The 25986-nt window shown below is 36.3% G+C and overlaps 1 protein-coding gene across 4 annotated transcripts in view; it reads left to right on the top strand.

Annotated features, from left to right (window-relative positions):
- usp9x (ubiquitin specific peptidase 9 X-linked) overlaps positions 1-25986 on the top strand; it is a 98408-nt gene that overhangs the window by 27035 nt on the left and 45387 nt on the right. For all 4 annotated transcript variants that reach the window (XM_016992435.2, XM_003218942.4, XM_016992434.2 and 1 more), the window contains 14 exons: positions 1974-2119; positions 2407-2486; positions 6857-6969; positions 7232-7450; positions 8891-9006; positions 12595-12846; positions 12938-13076; positions 14515-14667; positions 16974-17078; positions 18931-19137; positions 21049-21185; positions 22288-22421; positions 23169-23256; positions 25506-25848. In XM_016992435.2, the coding sequence (XP_016847924.1) occupies positions 1974-2119; positions 2407-2486; positions 6857-6969; positions 7232-7450; positions 8891-9006; positions 12595-12846; positions 12938-13076; positions 14515-14667; positions 16974-17078; positions 18931-19137; positions 21049-21185; positions 22288-22421; positions 23169-23256; positions 25506-25848 (2232 nt within the window). The remainder of the gene's footprint in view (positions 1-1973; positions 2120-2406; positions 2487-6856; positions 6970-7231; positions 7451-8890; positions 9007-12594; positions 12847-12937; positions 13077-14514; positions 14668-16973; positions 17079-18930; positions 19138-21048; positions 21186-22287; positions 22422-23168; positions 23257-25505; positions 25849-25986) is intronic.

Here is a 25986-nt window from a genome sequence, read left to right as displayed (position 1 = left end):
GCTTTCCTAAACAGACATTTGTGCTTGCTAGGACTTTGACCTTCCTTTTGTACTATTGTTTAAAAGCAGCTATCTTACAGTCAGTAGTGTTCTTGAAGAAAAGATCTTTAGAGACAGTGTGAAAGAAGCTGAAAATCAAGAGGTTCATCTCTTGTAGGAATTTGGAGGAAAAACTTTTATCACATTACTTTACTATTTAGCTCAGCTCTATATAGGCCTGTTTATCGATGGCATTATTATTAATGCTAATTATCACTGTTTCAGTGGCCATCAGTTCCCTCTAATCTCCAAAATTTTCTTATTCATATAGATTTGCCAAACTATTTATATCTCAGCATGCACCCAGTGAACTCAGGGTAGCATGTAAGAAAATAAATTTAAACAATTTAAAATGTGGAGCAGTAAAAATATAACATGTATTAAAATATGTCAGTTGAAACCACTTCTTGCATCGAATGGCGTAGGCTGTTATTCCCGAAAGCCTATGTGTTTCCATAGTACTGTTATTTGTGCAGAAATCCAGTCACTTATGAAGGAGATTTTTTTTAAAAACGGTTATACTTATTAAATGGGTACCCCAGAATACTGGTGCTTTGATAAATTTTTTATTATGCAACAAAAATACTTGTATTTCTGCCTGACTCAGAAAAAATAATTGTAAATTGTTCAAAAGCAGAATGAAAATATTAAGTTAGACTGAAGTCTCAGAAGCAAAAATAAATACTTTCACAGCAATGTGTGACAGGATTTGGGGTTGTTATAACACAGAAGATATAACTTGATTTGTGGTGTATATTGACTCAACTACAAATAACTGTACATACTTTCTCTGTGTACACTGAAAAGGTAGTAATTTTGCACTGTTGTTCAGTAGGTTGATTTCTTAGCAATTTTGTCTTTGGATTGTTGAAGGAAGCAAACTTTCTCAATATCCCGTTTTCTGTTGGTCCTTGCCTTCACACTGCTTTCTGGTTTTTTAATTTTTCTATTTGCATAATTTTTATCCCCTTGTGACAGGTTTGAAGATATACATCAGAGAAAGCTTACTCCGTAAAATAGTGCAGTATTTAAAGTTTGGCTTTTACACCTTTTGGAGAACGTTCTGTCGCCTAAGCTCGGAAGATTGATATTGTGTTATTTTTCTTTCATCTTATTTATTCCTTTTTAAAACAATTGCATGAATCTAAGATTGAAATTATAGAAAATACAGAAACAATTGACTTTTGTTTAAATAATATAGATCTTGAAAGGAAACACTTAAAAAGAAGTCCTTTTTCTTGTTGCTGCTTTTCAACAGTAGTGTAAGAAAAACCGGATGGTGAAAAGTAGTTTTTCCCTCAGCAAGTAGCATGCTTGGAATGCAAAGTGATTGCCCAGTTGAATGCGTCAGACTACTTTGGATTGATCCTGAATTTTTAAAAAAGGTTCCCAGATTATGCTAGATGGCAACTGTATGCTTCCATATGTTAGAATTTGGGATCTAGTTTTGCAGGGACCATATTAAAGATTTTGATTATTTTTGAGATAACTTGTATGTTTAAAACACAGAATTAAATTTAATATGTTCTCGGGAAGAGGGAATGTGAAACTGCTATATTAAATTATATACTATAAACAAAATGTAGTCTAAATGTAGTAAAATAAAAAGCATAAGAAATGTCTTTTGTGCCAAAGAAAGTAAAGGAAGAAGTGAAAAGTAGGGCAGAAAGGAAGTAGGTCTATCTTATTACAAAGGCACGTAAAAAGTTTTTTAAAAGTATACATAATATGAATCAATAATTCCAAAAAAAAGAAAGAAAAAACTGAGTAAGGAAGAAAACACAAAACTACCAGAACTGGAAATCTTGTACAGAAAAATAGGATATATTAATATACACTACTTTTGCATTTGGCTTAAGTACACATGTGTCTGTCTTCATCTGTTTAAAAAATGGATTTGATTGATTTACTGAACTGCATCAATTTGAATTCAGACGTCTTCACCTGATTCTTCAAATGAGAATTCCCCAGCTACTCCCCCTGATGAACAGGGTCAAGGTGATGCCCCACCTCAACTTGAAGATGAAGAGCCTGCATTTCCACACACTGACCTGGCCAAGTTGGATGACATGATTAACAGGTTAGTTCTTCAAAGGCCATGATTCATTTTTTTCTGTTTATAGTAAATTATAAATATTTGCTATCCATTTCATCCCTTGTGGTATTCAAAATGTCTCTCTTGTACAATTTTTGGAAATATAAAATATTTCACCTTTAAGGATTTCTAAGAAGTATAGTTTTTTTCCTGAAGCAGTGCTGTAATTTGTGGTTCAAACTTATTCCATCTTTTCTAGATAGAAACACTGAAAATTGACAGTTTTTGGATTTCATGTAACATTGAAATATTATGTCCTACTGTTTTCTTAGACCTCGGTGGGTTGTTCCTGTATTGCCTAAAGGGGAATTAGAAGTGCTTCTAGAAGCTGCTATTGAACTTAGTAAAAAAGGTAAGATGAAAACACTTTAGAATAACAATTCTTAAGAACAGTATCTAACACCTGTTCATATCGACTAACTTTACCAACTACTATATGTAGGATAATTTTCTAAAAAAGATAAGTGTTTATAGAAGAGAAACTAAACATCTCCTCCCCCCCCCCCCCCCCCCAGTATGTTTTCTCTTGATTGTATTTAATTGGTATATCCAAGGTTCAGGAATTCTAGTACTATATTGGATGAGATTCCACATGCCATGAGTTCGCTAAGTGGCCTTGAAACACTCCACCTGAGCATCCAAATGCTATAGGTGGGCACTAATAATGACCTAAGAAAATGTGTTGTAAGATTTGCATCCAGATGGACCCCTGTTGTCTAGAATGGATTGAAGGTTCTAGCCAGGTTTTATTTATATTTGTCTGCAGAGACTGGATTGGATGGGTACATTAGCACCCGGTCCCAGCTATATTAGAGTCCTTTGTTTTTCTATTGATTTTGGTAGGCAGTTCTCATATTTCTTACCAAGAAAAAAACCTGTCTAGACAGTGATAGTATTTTGTCTACCTTTATCTTTTATCACATCCTTCATTCTCCTTTTCCAGCCACTTAATCCTTTCTCAACAAATCTGGTTATAATCTTTTTCTCCCATTTTTCTATTCCATTAACCTTCCCATCCAACTGTCAAGACTTTCCACCCATCCAGCAACATTACTATTATTCAGTTATCATTGGGCTATGCAAGGGGTTCCCCTTTAAGATTATTTCCCTACAATGTTTCCATCCCATCAAACCTCAGATAGATGTATTGTCGAAGGCTTTCATAACCGGAATCACAGAGTTGTTGTGTGTTTTCTGGGCTGTAGGGCCATGGTCCAGAAGCATTCTCTCCTGACGTTTCGCCCACATCTATGGCAGGCATCCTCAGATCTCTTTTTTGTGTTGGGATGACAGAGATTTAGCTACATCCACATAAACATGGGAAAACATGTTAGCATTAAGAGTGATAATGTGTGAAAGAAAACTGTTTTAAATCTTGCATATGTATGTATGTATATCTGTAGACATCCATGCAGTTGATAATTCTTCAATTTAAACATCGTGGGCTTCTGAGGCAACTATTGACTAGATTCAGTTAGTAAGCAGCAACTCAGATGAAACTGAAGCAAAAGGAGACGTGCAAGTAATAAGGTAGAGAGAAGATCTAAAGAACTGAATATAGGTCAAGACAATTCAGACAATTTTAAACAATAACTCAGAGAAACCCTTGGCCCCCGGTCCATTGTCTTGTGGTTTCCACTACAAGGGGGATTATTCTGTGGACATTTTTTTTCTAGTAGAAGCAAGCTGTCAGGCAATTTGATGGTCCAGTGGGTGCCTGATTTTTCTGAGAAACAGGACTACTTGCCCTGTGGTACCAGCCAGTTTTGCTTCCTTGTGACTTCCTTGTGTCCGGTGTGGACCAAATTAGCATATTGTTTGGTGGGCTGATAGGAGCCCAGATCTGCCAGGTAGCAGGGCACACTTGGGTCACCAGCCCTCAAGCAGTGTTTCCCAAAAGAACTAAAAGTAGCTATGGCCAATTACAATATCTGACTGACCAGGATTTGTGAATGTCTGTTAAGTGAAAGCCTTTTTAAAACTTGTAATCTCACTTCTGAGATGGGGTGTTTTCTCAACCATTAGCAGGAACAAGGAGTCCTGGTGGAGAAAGTTGGGAAGGAGAAGGGCTGCCATGTTCACCAAACCTTAGGTCTCAGTGGAAGTGGAGGAGGACACAAAGGTCAGAGGTGGTCCTCCTAATGTTTCTGACATACAGTTTCCAGCAGTGCTGTCCGACATAAGTGATAAGAGATTATGGGTATTTCAATTTAGAAATATTTGGAGGATTACAATTGTCTACACCAACTGTACATTAACACAGAATGTCCTTGAACTCTGAACATTATCCACCTCTGTCATAAGAAACGCAATGAAGCCAATATGCTGCTCTCTTTTATCACAAGTACACAGCCAGGATGTAGCTAGCAGATCTAGCCTAATTTATAACCACAAACCTCTCAGGATTTATTAAGACCTGACCTTGCTGTGCTTTACTGTGTATAAAAGCCTTTGGTCACGACAAAGCATAGCAAGATCAGAACTTAGAAAGTCTGAAGAAGTTTATGATTGTAGGTTAGGCTGAATGTGATAGCTAGATTATTGCTATGTACCTGTGATGTAACAAAATATTCAAATGACAAACCCCTTGGCTAATTTAGAAGAAAAACAAAATCTGGGTGGTGTTTTTGAGATAAGGGAATATGCAAAAAATTCACCCGTATAGACTTTTTTTTCAAATAATTTTTATTAAAGTGATTTTATTTTGAGGATTTTTTTGTCATAAGAAAATCATAAATGGAGAATTGAATGAGTAAATTACTTCTAAGAGGACTGGAATATATTGAGCTATAGAGCCATCATTGCAATCTTGCAAACATTTTAATTTCTAAGACCATATTTAAGAATTTTACCAGTGGCAACTTTCCCCAAATTTCCCAGCTCTATGGTAAACCTCAAAGGATTTTAACTCTCAAAATTCTTAACAACAAATCATCTTCTGTCTTTTCATAATGTAATATGATGTCTGGTTTGAATATTTGATGGTACTCATAAATAATGACCACAACAAGAAAGAGAATAGTAGTTAAGTCCGCTTCTAAAGAGAGTGACGTTCCCTCAGAGGAAGGGGAATAAGTAAATTAGAGTTTTAGTTCAGAGAAGTAAATCTTAGGGTTTGAAAAAAGATGGGAAATTGTATATTGTCTCCTGATAAGACAGAGGTCCCCCAGGTCAGTCGCAAGTCTGATCGGGGTATTGGGTGGCAACCTGTGCTTGGCGGGGTCGCACTCCCCCTGAAGGCGCAGGTCCGTAGCTTGGGGGTCCTCCTGGATTCGGGGCTGACGCTTGAAGCTCAAGTGTCGGCTGTGGCCGGGAGGGCCTTTGCACAATTAAAACTTGTGCACCAGCTGCGACCATACCTCGAGAAGTCTGATCTGACCATGGTGGTCCATGCCTTAGTTACCTCTAGACTGGTCTATTGCAATGCGCTCTACGTGGGGCTGCCTTTGAAGACTGCTTGGAAATTGCAACTAGTACAACGCTCGGCAGCCAGGTTTCTAACTGGAGCAAATTACAGGGCACGATCAACGCCTCTGTTTAAGGAGCTCCACTGGCTGCCATTTACCTTCCGAACCCAATTCAAGGTGCAGGTTCTTACCTACAAAGCCCTAAACGGTTTAGGACCCGCCTACCTTAGAGACCGCATTTCCCCCTACGAACCCGCACAATCTCTTCGCTCGTCGGGGGAGGCCCTTCTCTCGCTTCCACCACCCTCGCAGGCGCGGTTGGTGGGGACGAGAGAGAGGGCCTTCTCTGTCGTGGCCCCCCAGCTTTGGAACTTGCTCCCTAGGGAGATTAGGCTGGCCCCCACCCTCCTCTCCTTCCGGAAGAACCTGAAAACCTGGCTTTTCCGGAAAGCCTTTGATGAGTGAATTCTGTTGGTTCAAGTTGTCTGCCTACATAATAATAGACCCACTGATTCGCCTTCTTATTGTCATTTCTAGTACTTTAATGACTATGTCAATTACGTAACTACCTTCCCCCGATTTGACACATTCGCCCTTTGGCCTAGACTTGTGTTTTATATCTGTTTTTAACGCTTTTTCCTGTAATATTGTTTTTATGATGGTTTTACTGATATTGTTGATTTATTGTTGTAAATTTATGTGTTTTGATTTGTTTTATATTGTGATGTTGGGCTAGGCCCCATGTGAGCCGCCCCGAGTCCCTACGGGGAGATGGGGCGGGATACAAGAATAAAATTATTATTATTATGTGCAAGTTTTATCTACTGTCATTTAGGAACTTCCTCATTTAAAAAATGTAATGGATGTAAGGCCAAAACATAGTGTTGCAGCTCCCCTCTGTCCTAGCTATTATTTTTATGTATTTATGTATTTATTTTTATCCTACTTTTCTCCCACAAGTGGGATTCAGTATTGAACACTGGAAATTATGAGGTTGGAAATATCTAGAAGGCTACATTTGTCCTTCCCCTGGTTACATCAGTTGTATTGTTGCTAACCTAAAGTTAAGTAATGTACTAAAAATAGTCTTCTTTTAGAACTGTGGATGTATGCATATAGAATCTTTATTGATATTAAGGAACTTAACTAGCATTTATGCAACCTAACAAGAATATAATTGATATTCAAGGTTTGTATTCATAATAATTTAAAACTGCTTTCTTCTGAAGCAAAATTTGAATGGTTAGTGGCACATGGTGACTATTGAATTTACAGAAACAAACTAAGGGTTTTTATTGATCTTTTTTTTACACAGGCCTTGATGTCAAAAGTGAAGCATGTCAACGATTTTTTCGAGATGGCCTAACAATCTCTTTCACAAAAATCCTTACGGATGAAGCAGTGAGTGGTTGGAAGTTTGAAATCCATGTGAGTTTGTTTTAGCTACCAACTTTTGTGAGCATGATATGAACAATTTCAGTCTTTGCAAAATTGATTTGAATAGCCAGATCTGTTGAGAAGGCTATCTTCTCACTCCCTTACTATACAACTCCTGTGGTTTAATAGCATTTTGAAATAACTTCATACAACTGGAGTCTAAATAATTTTCTTTGTTGTGATAAGAATTAAAATACCAGTATCAGGATTTCAGTCTCAGACAAAACTAATAAATGATTTTGCCCCTTAACAGAGATGTATAATTAACAACACTCACCGTCTAGTTGAACTCTGTGTGGCAAAGCTGGCCCAAGATTGGTTTCCTCTTCTTGAACTTCTTGCTATGGCCTTAAATCCTCATTGCAAATTCCATCTTTACAATGGTACACGCCCCTCTGAAACTGTTCCTGCTGGAGTTCAGTTGGCTGAAGATGAACTTTATGCTCGTCCTCCAGACCCACGGTCACCGAAGGTGTGTTGATTGAATTGTTGAACCAACAGTGAACATTTGATGCGCCTGTCTAGACACCTGTGGACAGCTGCTTCCTGGGGTGTCAGTTTACCTTTTCAGTTTTGGCTAAATCAAATGTATAGGAATCTTGTGAAGCAGAAAGTGGTTTTGTTTTTGTTTGTTTTGCTGGTCATTCTAAATAATTTATAAGGACAGCATAGCTTATTAAACATTTGCTACTGCTAGCATTTTGCTTAGTCTGCACAGGATGGCATTAAAATACAGTTTGTCTCTAATGTCATTGGCAGTTTGAAACTGTTTTCATAGCACATCTTCATGTGTATTCTAAGTAGTATGTTTCCTGGATATTATTAAATGTTCAGCATTGAATAATGATGACTGTGGATACTTGAATGTAGGCAAAAATTGTGAATACAGCCACTTTTAAGTTGGCTATTCTTAGTGAAATTCAGTACTCTTGATTGTAAAGTAGTAATATACAGCTTTGAAACTTGGTGATTTCATTTGTGAACATTAATTGAATATACCTGTTGCCTGAATTTAAACATGGCCTCAAGGAGCCAGAAGCAAGGAAGTCCGTGAAATATCCATTGCCTGTGCACATGGATCACTGCCTAAACCTCACTCTATGGTTGAGGAAGCAGGCCACGTAACTGTGCAGCCATTTCCCCAACCTATCTTGATTAGCATAAATTATGTTCCCTCTTCTCATCTTTAATCATGGTTATTTGTTAGGTTGGTGCCAAAGTTAAACTTGGTCAGTGCTAACAATATGGAGTTGATTTTTTAAAAAAATCCTGTGGCTGAGTCAGGCCTGAGAAGCATGAACTATGATAAAGTTGCTACAGATTCATAATCCTCCCCAGTGTAAATTAAAACTAATGAAAATTTTATAGCCTCTTTGTAACATATGTATTGGTATATCTGTAGCACTTGCTTGTATGGAGTCTCAAATATGGAGTGTCTTAGTTCATAGGTTCATATACTTGAGTTCAGTATAGCTGAGTTTATAGAAGCCCGTTATGTTCTTTTTTCAATGACTGGACACATGGAAGTCTTGTGCCTAATTGAGCAATATTCAGAACATGCTAGAGTAGAAAATTCCAGTTTTGAGTTGTAGCCCTGTCCCTTACTCTACCTTAGCGTCTTCACATCTGGTACAAAAGAAACCTTTTGCTTTCTTCTCTCACAGGGTAACCAACTATTTTAATTTAATGTATATAATGTTACTTTTCTAAAATTTTGTCAAATTCCGATTGCATTATATTTTTTTCAAATGAGAAAGGATTTAAAATTAAAGGTAAAAGCACAAAAAGAACAGTCAATGTTTAAAGTGCAGTGAGTTCTGAGCAAAAAAGATGAACAGAGCTTATTCTTTACAACATAAATCTTTGTTTGGTGGTAGAAATTACTTGTAAAGCAGGACAAATTGTTTTTCAGGGTTGGCTAGTAGATCTCATCAACAAGTTTGGCACATTAAATGGGTTTCAGATCCTACATGATCGTTTTATGAGTGGATCAGCACTGAATGTTCAGATTATTGCAGCTCTCATCAAGTAAGTTCTTTTTCTAAGTAAGTATTAGGGATGTATCAGCTGAATAACAGCAGAATCCTTCAGGTTGATTGAAGTCTCCTCTCATTATGGATCTTGGCACAGTTATTACTATTTGTAGTTTACATGTATGTACTTTTACTTCTTTCAAAATGTGAAATAGTTTTCAGTTTTCTACTAAGTTTTGAAACTTTATTTCTCATATCTGTAAGAAAATTTAAAAAGATGAAATAATGGTTTATATCAGATGGTGGCTTTGATTTAGGGCAAAGGTGGATGATATATCATTTTAGATATTTTTCCATAAATCCATAGAAGATGGTGGGACTTATAGTCCAAAAGTATCTGAAAAAACTAAAAAAAATTCTCTCTCGACCTAGCAGATAGTGCTTCTACTTACACTTACTTTTTCCCATTCTGTCATGGCAAGATCCCCAACTTTCAAAGGCACTTTTTCATGGCGGGAGGAGAGATAGAGGTCTTAAGTGGATAAAATTGGAACCCTTAGTCACATAAGCTGAAATGTTTTCTTCTCAACATGGGTAGGGAATGTTGAATCCACAAGCTGCAAATATTCCCCATAATTTGTGTTGTCATAGGCTTTCATGGCCGGGATCACAGGGTTGTTGTATGTTTCTGGGCTGTATGGCCATGTTCCAGAAGTATTCTCTCCTGACGTTTCGCCCACATCCATGGCAGACATCCTCAGAGGTGGTGAGGTATGGAGAAACTAAGCAAGGAAGGTTTATATATATCTGGAAAGTCCAGGGTGAGAGAAGAACTCATGTCAGTTGGAGGCCAGTGTGAATGTTATACTTGATCACCTTAATTAGCATTTATTTATTTATTTACAGTATTTATATTCCGCCCTACTCACCCCGAAGGGGACTCAGGGCGGATCACATTACACATATAAGGCAAACATTCAATGCCTTTAACATAGAACAAAGACAAGACAAACATAGGCTCCGAGCTGGCCTCGAACTCATGACCTCTTGGTCAGAGTGATTTGTTGCAGCTGGCTGCAGCTGGCTGGCTGCTCACCAGCCTGCGCCACAGCTTGGGCCCGGGCATTGAATAGCTTCATCTCCTGGCTTCTTCTTGCCTGGGGGCATCCTTTGTTCAGAGTCATTAGTTGCCCCTGATTGATTCATGAGTTCCAGAGGAGTTCATGGAACAGAGGAGTTGCAGACATGAATCAACCAGGGGCAACTAACGACTCTGAACAAAGGATGCCCCCAGGCAGGAAGAAGCCAGGAGACAAAGCTATTCAATGCTAATTAAGATGATTAACTACAATATTCACACTGGCCTCTAACTGACAAGAGTTCTTCTCTCACCCTGGACTTTCCACAGATATATATAAACCTTCCTTGCATAATGTGTTGTCGAAGGCTTTCATGGCCGGGATCACAGGGTTGTTGTATGTCTTTCGGGCTGTGTGGCCATGTTCCAGAAGCATTCTCTCCTGACGTCAGGAGAGAATGCTTCTGGAACATGGCCACACAGCCCGAAAGACATGCAACAACCCTTCCTTGCATAGTTTCTCCATACCTCACAACCTCTGAGGATGCCTGCCATGGATGTGGGCGAAACGTAAGGAGAGAATACTTCTGGAACATGGCCATACAGCCCAGAAAACATACAACAACCCAGTCCCCAGAATTGTTTTGGAGATCTTCAAGAGCACACTTACCCCCTTCTTTAATTTTTTAAATAATCAAAATGTCACATTATGCTTTCTAGGGCCGTTTGTTTTTCATTTCCTTCTTCTAGTCCACTTTCAGCACAGGTGATTTTGTAAAAGCAGTAGGTAAACCTGGAAATATGAAGACCTTTTATAAGGAAGTAAACAACATCCTTCTGTTTTTAGAGCAACTCAGTTCCTTAAAAAGCCCAGTGAGAGAAACAAAAGATATGTTCAATTTGCTCCCATGTCCCCAGAAAGCAGATGGATCATTTTGCGTAAAAATATTTTTAGTTTTAAGTTTTAAAATTCAGATGTGAGACCTGATGAGAGGGGGATTATAACCACTGGACCTCAAGACTGTTGTCTATCCCACTCTTTAACACAAAAGTCACTATTGTGTGCAGATAAATATTCTCAGAAGTGTGTAAAGAAAAGAAAAGAAAAGAAAAGAAAAGAAAAATGCAATCCAAAAATAACACAATTGAGAATAGATATCTTCTTTTAAAAACTAAATTCTATTGTATGTCCTATTTAACCTGTATGCAAAAAGAATTATTAGATTTTTTAGATCTAAAACGGTCAGATCTTGAGCATTTTAGTACTCAGAAAACTGAAGGCAAAGTTTGAAAGCTAACATTTGGGATTTTTCTCAGTAGAAATTTATCATTGGGATAGGAATGCAAAAACAGCTCCCCAAGGCTATGCTTTTGCAGAAACAGCATTCTTTCTGAGTCATGTACTTCCAGTAGTGTTTTTTCTGGCATAGAAAAAAATAGTACATCTGGATTATATAATCTGAGTTGGGCAAAAGATTATATTATAATGCAGTATAATGTTTGTGACACAGTGATATGTAGATGTGAGAAACTTCACATGAGAGCTCTTACCTCTTGTAAATAAATTTAAATAAGATATGTATACACGACCCAACAAATACTATTTTATTAACCATTCAGAGGTTTTCTTGCTGCAATGCCTTATCTGTATTGATAGATAACAGCAATAATATATTGACTAGCCATCCTGAAATATATGTATTCTGCACCATTTGTGGTTGTTCCCAATTTTAGGGTAAAATTTATGGTAATTAAACTGAATGGAAAGGGGTCCCTGGTGGCACAGTGTGTTAAAGCGCTGAGCTACTGAACTTGTGGACCTAAAGGATCCAGGTTCAAATTCCAGGAGCGGATTGAGCGCCCGCTGTTAGCCCCAGCTCCTGCCAACCTAGCAGTTTGAAAACATGCAAATGTGAGTACATCAATAGGTACCATTCCGGTGGGAAGGTAACAGCGCTCCATGTAGTTATGCCGGCCACATGACCTTGGAGGTGTCTATGGACAACGTCGGCTCTTCAGCTTAGAAATGGAGATGAGCACCAACCCCCAGAGTCTGTCACGACTGGACTTAATGTCAAGGAGAAATTTAAAAAAACTGAATGGAAGAGCTTGAGCAGCTCACAGCAGCATCCATATTTTTACTCCCTCAAAAGCTGCCATGGAGCAATGCTATGTAAAGCTGCATGGTTGCCTGAGAAGGGCTTCTGTGTTGAATTGCAACTTTCATTAACCACTCCTATCTAAAGAACAATGTGTTAGCATATAACATTGCTATATTGGGTGGAAAGAAATGAATTGCGAGAAGCTGAAGTGATGGTTGTGAATCTTGGCTCTCAATTTCTGAATTGGTTTTCTAAGTAGTAATAGCAGCAGGTGTGCCAACCTCCCTTTTGTTTCATTACTGGTGAGCTGGCCAAATGGAAACATTTCAGTTTTAGCTTGATTTTGATATCTTGCTTTTGATATCTTGTTTTCCTCAATTTTCCTAATACATAATGGAACTGTTCTATTCAGTATTGCCTAAAATATAACTAAGTCTTTTCACTGATCTTTTTCCTCCCATAGACCATTTGGACAGTGCTATGAGTTTCTGACACTGCATACAGTGAAGAAATACTTCCTCCCCATTATAGAAATGGTTCCACAGTTTTTAGAAAACTTAACTGATGATGAACTCAAAAAAGAAGCCAAGAATGAAGCCAAAAATGACGCATTGTCAATGATAATTAAATCATTAAAGAACTTAGCCTCGCGAGTACCAGGACAAGAGGAAACTGTAAAAAATTTAGAAATATTTAGATTAAAAATGATTCTTAGGTAAGATTCTCTTCTACAGTTTGGAGGGTGTGGATTTGGGGGAAAGTATCTTGTACAGTACTCCTTTTCTGATGCGTTATTTTCCTCACAGGTTGTTGCAAATTTCATCTTTCAATGGAAAAATGAATGCACTAAATGAAGTTAACAAGGTAATATCTAGTGTGTCATATTATACTCATCGACATGGCAATCCTGAAGAAGAGGAGTGGCTTACTGCAGAAAGAATGGCAGTAAGTGTATTTACACACATCTGCATGCAATAATTTATACCTTCATTTATTTATTATAAATATTGGAAAATCTCAAATAACATTGAAGCATGTTAAACAGCTTAAAACATTATAAATAATTTAAGATAAACATCATAATGAATTAAAAACAGATTTTAAAGTGTTTAAAAGCTTTAAAACTGAGTACAGGCGGTCCTCGATTTACGAACAAGATAGGTTTTTTGCATAAGTTGAATTCATAAGTCAGAATAGGTACATTTTTTCAGTGTAACTCCAGCCAAATACATATATTAGCTTTAGATAGCATAGGGAAGGGTGAACACCCTTGTGATGTTTCCTTTGCTGTCTGTGCCCCAGTTCAGAAGATTTCACCTCACTTTTTGGCCCTGTGATAATTAGATTTTGAAAAATTTGGCTTGTTGTGGAAACAAAGATTGGTCAGAAAGCTTCAGTGGAGACACCTTTTCCCCATGATAACTCTTTCAGGAGTTGATTTCCCTTCCGAGGGGTAGATTTCTCTCCCTGTTGTCTCATCCCTGTTTGTAAGTTAGATATTTGTAACTTGGGGAGTGCCTGTACAGAAGTATTTGGGAAGAATTAACAACTTCGTTGAACAACCAAGTTTACACTGGGAACTAGAATGGAAAGGAATATTGGTCACAATATGTCCTTTCCAGTATGCCAGATGAGTGTCATTCTACAATTGGCTGAGAAAGCCCTTTCCCATGTCCTAGTTTACGTATTGACTTCACTGGTGGGACACATAGGATGCCCACCACCACCAAAGCTCCCTCATCAGGCAGGCACATACTGGGAGAGTTGATCCTTCAAGTTTCAAGTATCCAAACCATTTGGGACTTTAAATGTCATTATAACTACAGTACCATCAATTAAGACCAGAAACGTATTAGCAATCATTGGGATTTGTATGACATATGCTACCAGTGTGGAGTGTTTTGAATATTGTACTACAGTTCTGGAGACCAAAATTTAAATCCCTGCTTAGCCATGGAAACCCACCGGGTGATCTTGCTAACAACACATTTTCTCAATACCAGAGAACAAATCTTGTCAAGAAAACCTCATAATAGGTTTCCCTTTGACTTGCCATAAGGCGGAAATGAAATGAAGATAACACAATGACAGTTAAACTTTTGCAGTATTGTCAGTTTCCAAGTCTTTCTCAGGGACAGTCCCACATAGTGCGCAATACAGTAATCTAATAGAAGGTTTAACAGTGCATGGACTAATACTAAATTATCTCTGTCCAGGAAAGAGTGTAGCAAAATTATGTGAGATACAGAGTATCCAGTGTCAGCCAATATTAGGGGTACAGTTTTGGTGTTATTCCTGTAATATGCATTTAAAGATAAATAAACCAAAGGTTGTTTTTTTTAAAAAAGAAAGAAAACCTAATACTTTTCATCTTTAAATTTAGGAGTGGATTCAGCAAAATAATATATTATCGATTGTGTTAAGGGATAGTCTACATCAACCTCAGTATGTAGAAAAATTAGAAAAAATTCTTCGTTTTGTCATCAAAGAAAAGGCCCTCACTTTGCAAGATCTTGACAACATTTGGGCTGCACAGGTAAAAACTAGACAACTTGAATAATGAGAGGAAGTTGGCCTTACATTAACTGTAACATATCTGTTGGGATTTAAGTTGTTTATGTTTTGCAGCACTAATATTAAGCTAAAATTTGAATTTTCCGATTAACTCTTGGATTTTGAAATATGTTGCTGTTACGTTTTGCTTGATGATGGTTGGGGTTGCATGTTGGTTCAATGTTTCTTCTTCTCCTCTTTCCTCCTCTTTCTGCCAAGTTGATCCTTGTTCCTCCTCAGCTCCCCAATCTTTGGTAGGAAATACTTTTCCTTTTGGAATGGAGAGGGAGCCATTCTAACTTGACTTATGATTTTCCTCTCAGGTACTTCAGTGAGAAATCAGAGAACTGAGGGTTAGAAGGTGGGGTTCTTTTGTTCTAGTTTCTGTATGCCATAGTTTCACTCTCTGGATTTTTACTGCTAGAGAGCCAGGAAGTACAATGGGCAAAGGACAGCTTAATCTTGCCTTCCATTTTCTGTGGCTTGCCTCTAAATAAAAAGATAAACCACAGCAAATTATGGGCTAAACCAACCATTCTAATCTGCTGTCTTATCAGGACAAGCAAAGAAAGCCATCTCAGAAATGTCCAATATATTTTGAGTAAGTCCTTGTCTGAAGAAAACATTTTTCTTGTTCCCAAATAGTGTGTTATTTTATATGTGTTATTTCCTGATATTATTTTCTTTAAAACATTTCTAATGATCACCACACAATCTTCTCTGTTCTTCCGTTCTATCGTTTTCGTATGCTTATGTTTATCGAACTCTCTTCTGCCAAAATTATTTATCTTGCTTATCATTCTGACAATGTGACACTGCTATTTTAATGTGACTGTCAGCTTTTTTGCTGCACTGGTAGCACATGCTTCTTAACCTTACCTTGAAAATCTGTGGATTCCTTCTCTCTACATTTCTTTCTGTTCTTTTATCCTAACATATTGCCTCTTTAAGTCCTTCCTCAATCTCACCTTTTCCAGCAAGTCTTTGGATTATATCCTAGACTTTTATACTTTATTGTAACTTAGCTAAAGCACATGTAATTTAAACAAGCACATATTATTCATGGTCTCTGTGAATCATATAACTGGGTAATCTGCGCCTGCGCAGAGCACTGTTCAGAACCTTCTAGAATCACTAGGCAGAAATCATTTGGCCATAACCCCGCCCACCATCCTGAGGCTATATAATTGAAATAAGCACATATTGTAATTGAAACAAGCCCATATTCTTTCCTATTCATTTGTGACTCCATTCTCTCATTCCTCTGCTTATTTTAGATTGTAATCCCCATTAAAAGGGGAATATAATAGTCTTAAAAACCTCTGATTTTGACCTACTACACCCCCCCCCCCCCAATGAACCCGCACGATCTCTTCGCTCGTCGGGAGAGGCCCTCCTCTCGCTTCCACCACCCTCGCAGTCGCGGTTGGTGGGGACGAGAAAGAGGGCCTTCTCCGTCATGGCCCCCCGGCTTTGGAACTCGCTCTCCAGGGAGGTTAGGCAGGCCCCCACCCTCCTTTCTTTTCGGAAGAGCCTGAAAACCTGGCTCTTCCAGAAGGCCTTTGATTATTGATCCTTGTAGGATCGACTTACTTGCCTACTAAGCAATAGACCCTCAGGTATGCTGTCTCAGGATTACACTTAGCACTTTAATTAATACACTTACTACCCCACCCTGATGACTTGCCATTTTTTCTGCACCTTGGCCCAGATCTTTTGATCCAACTCATGATTTTAACATTATTTTGTATATTGACCTTTTATGACTGTTTTATCCATGTTGATGTTTTACTGTTGGCTGATTTGTTTATTGTTTTTGTTTTGATTTTGTGCTGTTGCGTCCGGGCATAGCCCCATGTAAGCCGCCCCGAGTCCCTTCGGGGAGATGGGGCGGGGTATAAGAATAAAGTTATTATTATTATTATTATTATTATTATTATTATTATTATTATTATTATCAGTGCTAGTCAGCATAGCCAGATATAAGAAATCATGGGCACAGCAATCTAAAAACATCTGGAGTAAGACCTACCTTCCTGTGTTTTGTAATGTGCTATGCATATAGATAACAAATGAGAACGAAGAGTTATATCAATATTTAACAAATATTAACTTATTAATACTCATATATTAAAATAGCAAATAATTACATGAACTCATTGGTCATTAAAGTATGCCTCAGTTCCTCTCTGTAGGATACTTTGTGAATAAATTGTAAGAGAAATTGAAATTGTTTATAACACGTATCTTGTTACAAGGATAACAATGTTAACATTATTTATAATCAAGGCAGGGAAACATGAAGCCATTGTGAAGAATGTACATGACCTCCTTGCAAAATTGGCCTGGGATTTCTCTCCTGAACAACTTGACCATCTCTTTGATTGTTTTAAGGTAATTGTTTACATGTTATTCTTCTTCTGGTCATTAGTGCCCTATGGACAAAGTAGAATATAAATTTAATCCTTTAATTGCTGTAATATTTAAATTGGACAAAGATAATGTGAAAGTTTATTGTGATGTGAACATTTCTTGTGCCCAAAGATCAAAGTTCCACCTTGTAATGGAATATTTTTGCAGGAATAGTTCTTTAAAAATCCAAATCGCTGAAACGGGTGTAGAAAATAAAGACGTTACATTTCATTGAGGATTATAGCTTGTTTAGCTGAAACATTTGTAGGCCTTTAAAAACATATTTTTACATAATCAAATAATTCATTATTCACCCCTAACTTATATAGAATTTTCCTGATTTCAATTTAGAGGTTGCTTTATGTATATTCTAATTCCTCATTATTTCCACTGAAATAATGAGGAATTAAATATAGTAGAGTCTCACTTATCCAACATAAATGAGCTGGCAGAACGTTGGATAAGTGAAAATGTTGAATAATAATAAGGAATTAAGGAAAAGACTATTAAACGTCCAATCATGTTATGATTTTACGGATTAAGCACCAAAACATCATGTTTTACAACAAATTGACAGAAAAAGCAATTCGATACACGGTAACGTTATGTAGTAATTACGGTGTTTACAAATTTAGCACAAAAACATTGCAATGTATTGAAAACATACTAAAAATTGACTACAAATAAAGATAGAATTGCATAAAATGAACTTACAGTAACAACATTGTTGGAAGTAAAATCCGTTATAAGTTCAGTCCTGTGAAGATTTTAAAAAATCTGTGATCCTTGCCTGCCTAGAGAAACAGCTGTGAATCCGGGCAAGAGGCAGACTGCATTGGATAATATAGAACGTTGGATGAGCCAAGGTTGGATAAGCGAGACTCTACTGCAGGGGTCCCCAAACTTTTGAAGCAGAGGGCCGGTCCACAATCCTTCAGACTGTTGAGGGGCCGAATTATCATTTGAAAAAAACAAAACAAATTCCTATGCATACTGCACATGTCTTATTTGTAGTGCAACAACAACAACGAAAAAACAATTCAATATTTAAAAATGAAAACAATTTTAACCAACATCAACCTATCAGGATTTCAATGGAAAGTGTGGGCCTGCTACTGGCCAATGAGATAGTCAAGTTAATTAGGATTGTTGTTGTTGTGTGCCTTCAAGTCATATCAGACTTTGGCCGAGCCTAAGTCTAAAATTAATTATTTATTTACTGCATTTATTTACTACATTTACTACACCCTTCTCACCCCGAAGGGGACTCAGAGCAGCTGTATGTACATACAATATATTATATTATTAGCATAACACAATATTAGCATTATATATTACTATATTGAACTATACCACTATACTACTATATAATATGTAATATATAACATATACTTAATATTATTATAAGGTATTACTATTAGTATTATATTGTATAACATAATATTATTATCAATATTATATGTATATACAATATATTATATTATTAAAACAGATATAAAAATATATTATAAAACTGAGGGCGGGGGCCAGGTAAATGACCTTGGAGGGCCGCATCCGGCCCCCGGGCCTTAGTTTGGGGACCCCTGCTCTACTGTATACATAAAGCAACCCCTGAAAATGATCTAAAGTGATCTTCCCATTTCATTGTTCAGTATCTGTATGTTAATCAGTGCTGGTGAAGTTTACACTTACATCTGTATACATGATTTAAATAGTTGAATGTATTATTTTTATGGTAATTGTAATAATGTTGTTTCTGTTATACTCGCTTTTACATACCATTGATTTTGGGTGGCATTTTTGGATGGACTGGTGATTTCCCCTTGGTTTTTAGGCAAGTTGGACAAATGCAAGCAAAAAGCAGCGTGAAAAGCTACTTGAACTAATTCGTCGCCTTGCAGAAGATGATAAAGATGGAGTGATGGCACACAAAGTACTAAACCTTTTATGGAATTTAGCACATAGTGATGATGTTCCAGTTGATATCATGGACCAGGCTCTCAGTGCCCACATTAAAATCTTAGATTATAGTTGCTCTCAGGTAAATAAATATATTTTACTGTCTGGCTGTTGATATTGTATTAATTACACTTTGTGTAAATCTGCTTTCTCTTTCTGCTGTCTCCTTTTTCTCTTGCTCTGTTTATATATTTCTACAGCAGGAATCATTTGCTGTTACATCTGTATCAGCAAACTGTGATTTTTATTTCATTCCCTTTCCCCAACCATTTATTTGTCTTTTCTCTTCCGCATTGGGTAAGGTTAGTCATCTTGTAAAAAAACGAGTAATTCATCTTAGCAAGCACCCACAAATTCCAAAAAGAATCTCAACCAGATTTTCTGATTTCACTTTAAAGGGCAAGCTTTTACTATATGGTTGGGCGAGTAGGTGCAAGTCTTTTGGATTGTAGCTTCCGACCACACTCCCAAAAATTGTAGACCTAAACATCTGGAGAGCCATTGTTGACTTCCCCTCTTTAAAATAATAGTTCAAGTTGAACCAGTTCAATGTTCTGTTTGTTGACTATTTCTTCCTACCTGTCTTAACTCCACCCCTCCATTGAATATTGTGTTCAGCAAAGATGGACTCAGTTTTCCAGTCTTTTAATCAGATGTTTTTAAACATGTCTTAGCTGATAACTCAGATTTTAAATGAAGTCATTGATTAAATAGACATATGAGTAATTTTTATAATAGATTTGTCTTGGAATCCCTTCTGATGGTTCTTGTTCGCAGGATCGTTTTTGAAGAAAATTGATTACAACGTTGTATACATTTGCCTTCAGGTCGCCTGTTGATCTATGGCAACTACATGAATTTTTTAGGACTTTCTTAGGCAATGCACTCAGAGGTGGCTTACCATTTCCTTCTTTTGAAATATAGCCTACAACATGTTGTTGTTTTTGACTGTCGCTTATCAAAGTACTATGACTTTTGTTGCAATCCCCTTCAAATATGAAGGCAGGGTCGATCACTCCCTTGAATAGACGCTTAATTAATATGCATTGCTCCTAAATGCCTGGGTTTCTTTTAGCTATTGGAGAATACACATGATTGTACTTGGTAGAAGACACTCCCATTTATCTTGCTGTGAAAATATCAATACAGCCAAGTGAATATAGATGAGTTGACAAATAGGCTCCAATGAGAATGCCTTGAAAAATTCCTGGGGAAAGGTTTGTCTGCATTTTTAAAGCCTCCCCCCCCCCCCACTTCTTAGAAAAAAATGGGAAAACAATTTATAGAATATTTTCTTTTAGAATGAAGAATAAAATATTCAGGGCAAGACGTTCATGTATTTATTTCCCCACATTCTTTCAAAAATATCCTAAAAGCACCAGATCTTATCTGATCATGTAAGCTAAGCAGAATCTGCCTTGGTTAATGTGTGAAGGAAGTCTACTAACAAATGCCAGATGCTGTAAGCTATATTTGAGACTAAAGAACTGGCAAAACCACCTCCAAATATTCCATGTCTTAGTAAACTACATTAATTTTTCCCCTAAAAACACTATATGAAATTCATACGTTTGCCATTAGTTGAAAGGCAAACTTGAAGATACATATATGTGCAGTATTTCACATCCTTCTTAAGCCTAGTGTTTGCTTCCTTTTTCAGTCCTTTTTATGGGGATGAGTGTTTTCTATTTCGCTTTGAAGGAGTTGGTGGATGATAGAATAATTTTCTTTGTTTTACTAATGTTTTCTTCTGTTATTATTAGGGTTTTTACCAGTTCCTCATAAACTGTCAAAAGCAAGTAGATTTCTTATAGCGCATATAGTTTCTGGGGTGGTGCTTGGTTTTTTTTCTTTTTTTTATGGTTTTTCGATTCTTAGCCCATTCACCCAATTGATAGAGCAATTACACTGTAATGAAAACTGGGAGCCAGCAATGGGCTAAACTTAACTTATGCTAAAACTTATTAATTTGTTTGGCACTATTTTTTTTAAGGATCGAGACACACAAAAAATACAATGGATAGATCGTTTTATAGAAGAGCTTCGCACAAATGACAAATGGGTCATTCCTGCACTGAAACAAATTAGAGAAATTTGTAGTTTATTTGGTGAAGCTCCACAGAATTTGAGGTGAGCAATTAAATGTGTAACTTCTTTAATATTTTGAGTTAGACAGACTATATTTGAAAGCCAGCATGGTGTGGTGTTTTGAATGTTGGGCTATGGCTCTGGAGAACAGGTTTTGAATTCTTGTTTAGCCATAGAAATTCACTGGGTGACCTCAAATGTCAAGGTCCCAAGCCATTGGGAGCTTTATATGTCATCATAACAGCCATCCCCAAAACCTGACAAGGATATGTAATATTTAAGAACTTAATAGGATGTTAATAGCATTCATGTAGTTGAAGTTTTTAAAGATAAGAATGCAGAGTAATTCACCTGATTCACTGGACCGGTTATTAGGAATTGTGGTGTCCAAAACACCTGGAGGGCTGAAGTTTGCCCATGCCTGTTCTAGAGGCACCTTCTGCCTTGGGGGAAAAAAGTATTAAAAGAACCATACATTAGGCCCAGTGCCTTAGTGTTTTAAGTTAGCTTATTTTTGAGATCCTTGAAAAAGTGGAATGTTATTGAATTCTAATCTGAATTGACTAGCTCAATGAATAGCAATGCAAAGAAAATAATAGTTGTGAACAATGCTGATTTTTTTGAAGAATATAAAGATGTTTGTTTCTTTATGTATTATAAACATTATTCTATGTTATAATTTTAATTTTAAATAGGTTTGTTCTATATATGCTCAATTTTGAATGGATTTCCAGTTTTATATATGGCTTCCACTCTGCTCATATTGTTTTCCTTAAAGGAACTGGAGCAAGAAAGTAATCTAGCAGCATCTTCAAGACAGATTTATATTTTAGCATGAACCCTTTATGGAAACATTCTACTTCCTTAGGGGCAATGATAGAGTGAAATGAAAGGCAAAGGTTTCAAAGAAACTGTTGTGGGAAGAATTGGATTAATATATTTGAAGGCTCATCTAAAATATAAATGCCTTATTCAGCTCATGCTAAAATATACATTGGTTATTCTTAAAAGTATTGCAAGGTTCCCTTTTTCTACCTCTTTTCCCCCTTTCATGTTGTAACAGATTAACACAGCTTTTTCTTTGAAAAGATTGTACAATTAGGACAGGACTTCTTTACCTATTCTGGGTTTTTTTTAACTACAGTCAAACTCAGCGAAGCCCCCATGTGTTTTATCGCCATGACTTAATCAATCAACTTCAGCACAATCATGCTTTAGTAACTTTAGTTGCAGAAAATCTTTCAGCATATATGGAAAGCATGAGACAGTATGCTAAAGGTGAGTTCCATTTAAATTTGTTTTGAATTATTTTAAGAAACCCATCTATTCCACTCTTAAATGTTAATAAATACTGGAGGCTGAGAATAAAACCATGATGATCATGGTGGTCAGAATTAGTTTTACAAAGGCAGTGAAGAAGTAGCATCCTTCAGTTTGTGTTTTGTAAAATTAAAACTTACACTTTTCTATTCAGTGTTACAAAAGTCTTTTAAGTGTGTAGGTGTGTTTACACACATTAATTTATATTTGAGTACATGATCATTTAGAATAGTGTCAGGAGACAGCATCAATTCAGTCTGTTATTACTATTGAATTTTATAACAACGTGTATTTGAATTTATATCATTCATATATTATTAATAATTATTAGACATATTTATGAACAAAAATTTTAGTGTTGTAAAAACTGAACACTTGTGAACTTTTTTGTATTAGGTTTAGTATTCAGCTAATAATTTTTTTAAAGAAATCAAAATGGTTACTGTAATATAAACCTTTACAAACATATTTTTACAGAAATAAGAAATATTTGTAAATACAGAGAAATGTATCATTTTTTGCAGCTGATAAGTCGCTAATATGGTATTCATTGCCCTTCTAATAAATAAGGCACTTGTGAGATTTTAAGCCCACTTTCCTGACAGTGAGCTTCATTAAACACTGTAGAATTTCATTCTGACAAAAGGTGGATAAGGGGCCCTTTTGTTTCCATATTTAACACAGTAATTTTTATTAAATTTTCAGAACATGGAGAATATGATCCACAAACTGTAAGACCAGGGAGTAGATATAGTCATGTGCAAGAAGTTCAAGAGCGGCTAAACTTCCTACGGTTGGTTTAAATATATATATGTTTACTTTGAATAAAGATATTAAATAAATGTTCTTTGAAACTTAAATATAAATACATTTTACTGTTGTCTGCAAAATAGTATTTGTCTTCTATGCTGATTTTATTTCTAGGTAATGTTGCAACAAGAATTTCAGCTAGAAACAAGTCCCCTCATATATCTTACACATAGATATTCCTTTTGTATGTAGTATGTTACCTGTTCCCATAGGACCAGTACCTGCAGTTTCACCTGCTTGCATCTGACAAAATATGTCCTCTTTAGGAATTTTCTAAGTCCTTCAAGGCAACTCTGTGATTATTTCTGGAGGAAGTCATGCATTTGTTTGTTTGTTTTTATCCATGGCTTCCTGTTTCCAGTGTAAGTTTAGGACTGTATTCTCTATGTATGCAGTGGTTGTACTGTATTTGTATATCAGCAGCCAACTAAATTCATTTAATCCAATACCAGTTTTCTGATTTCACCTAAATGAAGTACTGAAGCCCTTCCTAAGTAATGTAAATGTTACTGGTTCATAGCTGTACTGCACACAGAAGACTTGAAGGCATATTCTTGTGTTTTGTTTTGTTGTGAATATAGTCTCATAATAAGTATGTTTCCTGTTTTACCAGTTAACTGTTTTTAGAATGTTTTATTGTGTTAAGAATTGAAGCAAAACATGCAGTATAGGGGACAAGGGAAAGGGATCATGTATAAATCCTGATTTTCTTTATCTTATCTGATAACAAGCAGTCTGAAAAGATGTCGATCAGCATTCCTAAAGAGATGTCTATTTGGTGGATATTATGTTCATCACAAGTGTTTCCTTACAATTCTTCCTGTGTTTCTTTTATATTAGTACATTACAAATTCATTAGAATAGAATATTTAATAATTATAAAAAGCACATAAAGGATTAAAAATAGCTGTGAAAGCCAAAAAAGAAAGAAAGAAGAGCTAGGTCAAAGTACCTTTTCCAGTGCATTTCAATTATATCTTCATTTCGATTTTTTTTGCTTGCTTCAAAATTACCTGCATTAATAAAGTAATGCACCTGTTAACTTCTAAACTCCCACACTGTTTTTAGTAATGTTGCTGGATAAAGATTATAATATAAGATGAAATAAGCTCATCCAGTAAAATAAAAACACACATTTCTAAAGTTGGATATATTATTTTAACACGAAATATAAATTTGGAATGAAACATAAAAAGCAAACAGTTGCCTCTGAGTAGTGTTAACTGACATGGGTAGATAACTGACATGGTGCTGGTTTTGACCTTTAAAGCCCTAAAAGGTTCAGGTCCAACTTACTTATCTGATCGCATCTCCTCATACTAACCTGCCCGCTCTTTAAGATCTTCTTGTGAGGCTGTACTCACACTTCCACCACCGTCGCAACAGTGAGGGAGAGGGCATTTTTGGTGGCCACCCCGACCCTGTTGAACACCCCCTCAAAAGAAATTAAAACAGCCTCTCCCTTTCTTCTTTCAAGAACCAATTAAAAACTTTCCTGTTTAGACAGGCCTTTAGTGAAGGCAACTAAGCTGGAATTATAAGAAATATCATAATGTTTATGGACTGGGACAAAATGCAATATAATCTGACATGTTTCACAAGAATGTGAATGTATATTATTGTTGTTTTAAACTGTTTATTTTATGATGCTTTATATTTATTAATGTATTTGGATTGTTGTTTACATGATTTTAATACGTTGTAGGCGTATTCCTCCCCTGTGAGGAGGAAAGCAGGGTATAAATGAATTATTATTATTATTATTATTATTATTATTATTATTATTATTATTATTATTATATGCATATCTTGGCTACAGGATGTCCATACCAAAGAACTGCTAAAATATCATTGGATAACTTAAGGGTAATATTCTTGACAGTGTTTCCACACATGTGGCTTTGAAATAGGCTGCACTTGGAGAAGAACAGTGTTTATTTAGGCCGCTTGGCATTAGACCAAGATAGTTTTCTTGAATTTTATAGCAATGTTTCTGATACCTTCTGACTGGTTACTGTTTTTCTTATAGAATCAATATGTTGCAGATTTCTGTGAGTTAAAAAAGTCAGAGTAAAGAAAGATCAAGTACACAAAGTACATATTATGAAAAATACTATCTTCTCTCTCCTGGTGCGCTAGAAGAGATCCCAGACTATTTGAATGCCTTTTCTGAATGTAGAATTATGTATTATTCCTAACTCTAATGTGTTGTTTCTCTTTGTTTTGTAAAAGATTTTTACTGAAGGATGGTCAGCTATGGCTCTGTGCTCCTCAGGCAAAACAAATATGGAAATGTTTAGCTGAAAATGCAGTCTACCTGTGTGATCGTGAAGCCTGTTTTAAATGGTATTCTAAACTCATGGGAGATGAGCCAGATTTAGACCCAGACATAAATAAAGACTTCTTTGAAAACAATGTTCTTCAGCTGGACCCTTCACTCTTAACAGAAAATGGAATGAAATGTTTTGAACGTTTCTTCAAAGCTGTAAACTGTCGAGAAGGGAAGCTTGTTGCGAAAAGACGGGCCTATATGATGGATGACTTGGAACTAATTGGATTGGATTATCTTTGGAGGGTATGTGGCTTGATGAGTGGAAATGCATCTAACTTCTAACCACTCATAATTTTTAAAAGACTATTTTAAGAGAAATGGGGGAAGCTAGTCTTTAAGCTAGGCCAATTAAAATAAATTATATGTACTTAGAAATTGTAT

Source organism: Anolis carolinensis, chromosome 3 (assembly GCF_035594765.1).
Source record: "Anolis carolinensis isolate JA03-04 chromosome 3, rAnoCar3.1.pri, whole genome shotgun sequence".
NCBI classification, from domain to species: Eukaryota; Metazoa; Chordata; class Lepidosauria; order Squamata; family Dactyloidae; genus Anolis; species Anolis carolinensis.
Note: the sequence above shows the minus strand (reverse complement) of the source record. Positions and strands in the feature narration are given on the sequence as shown.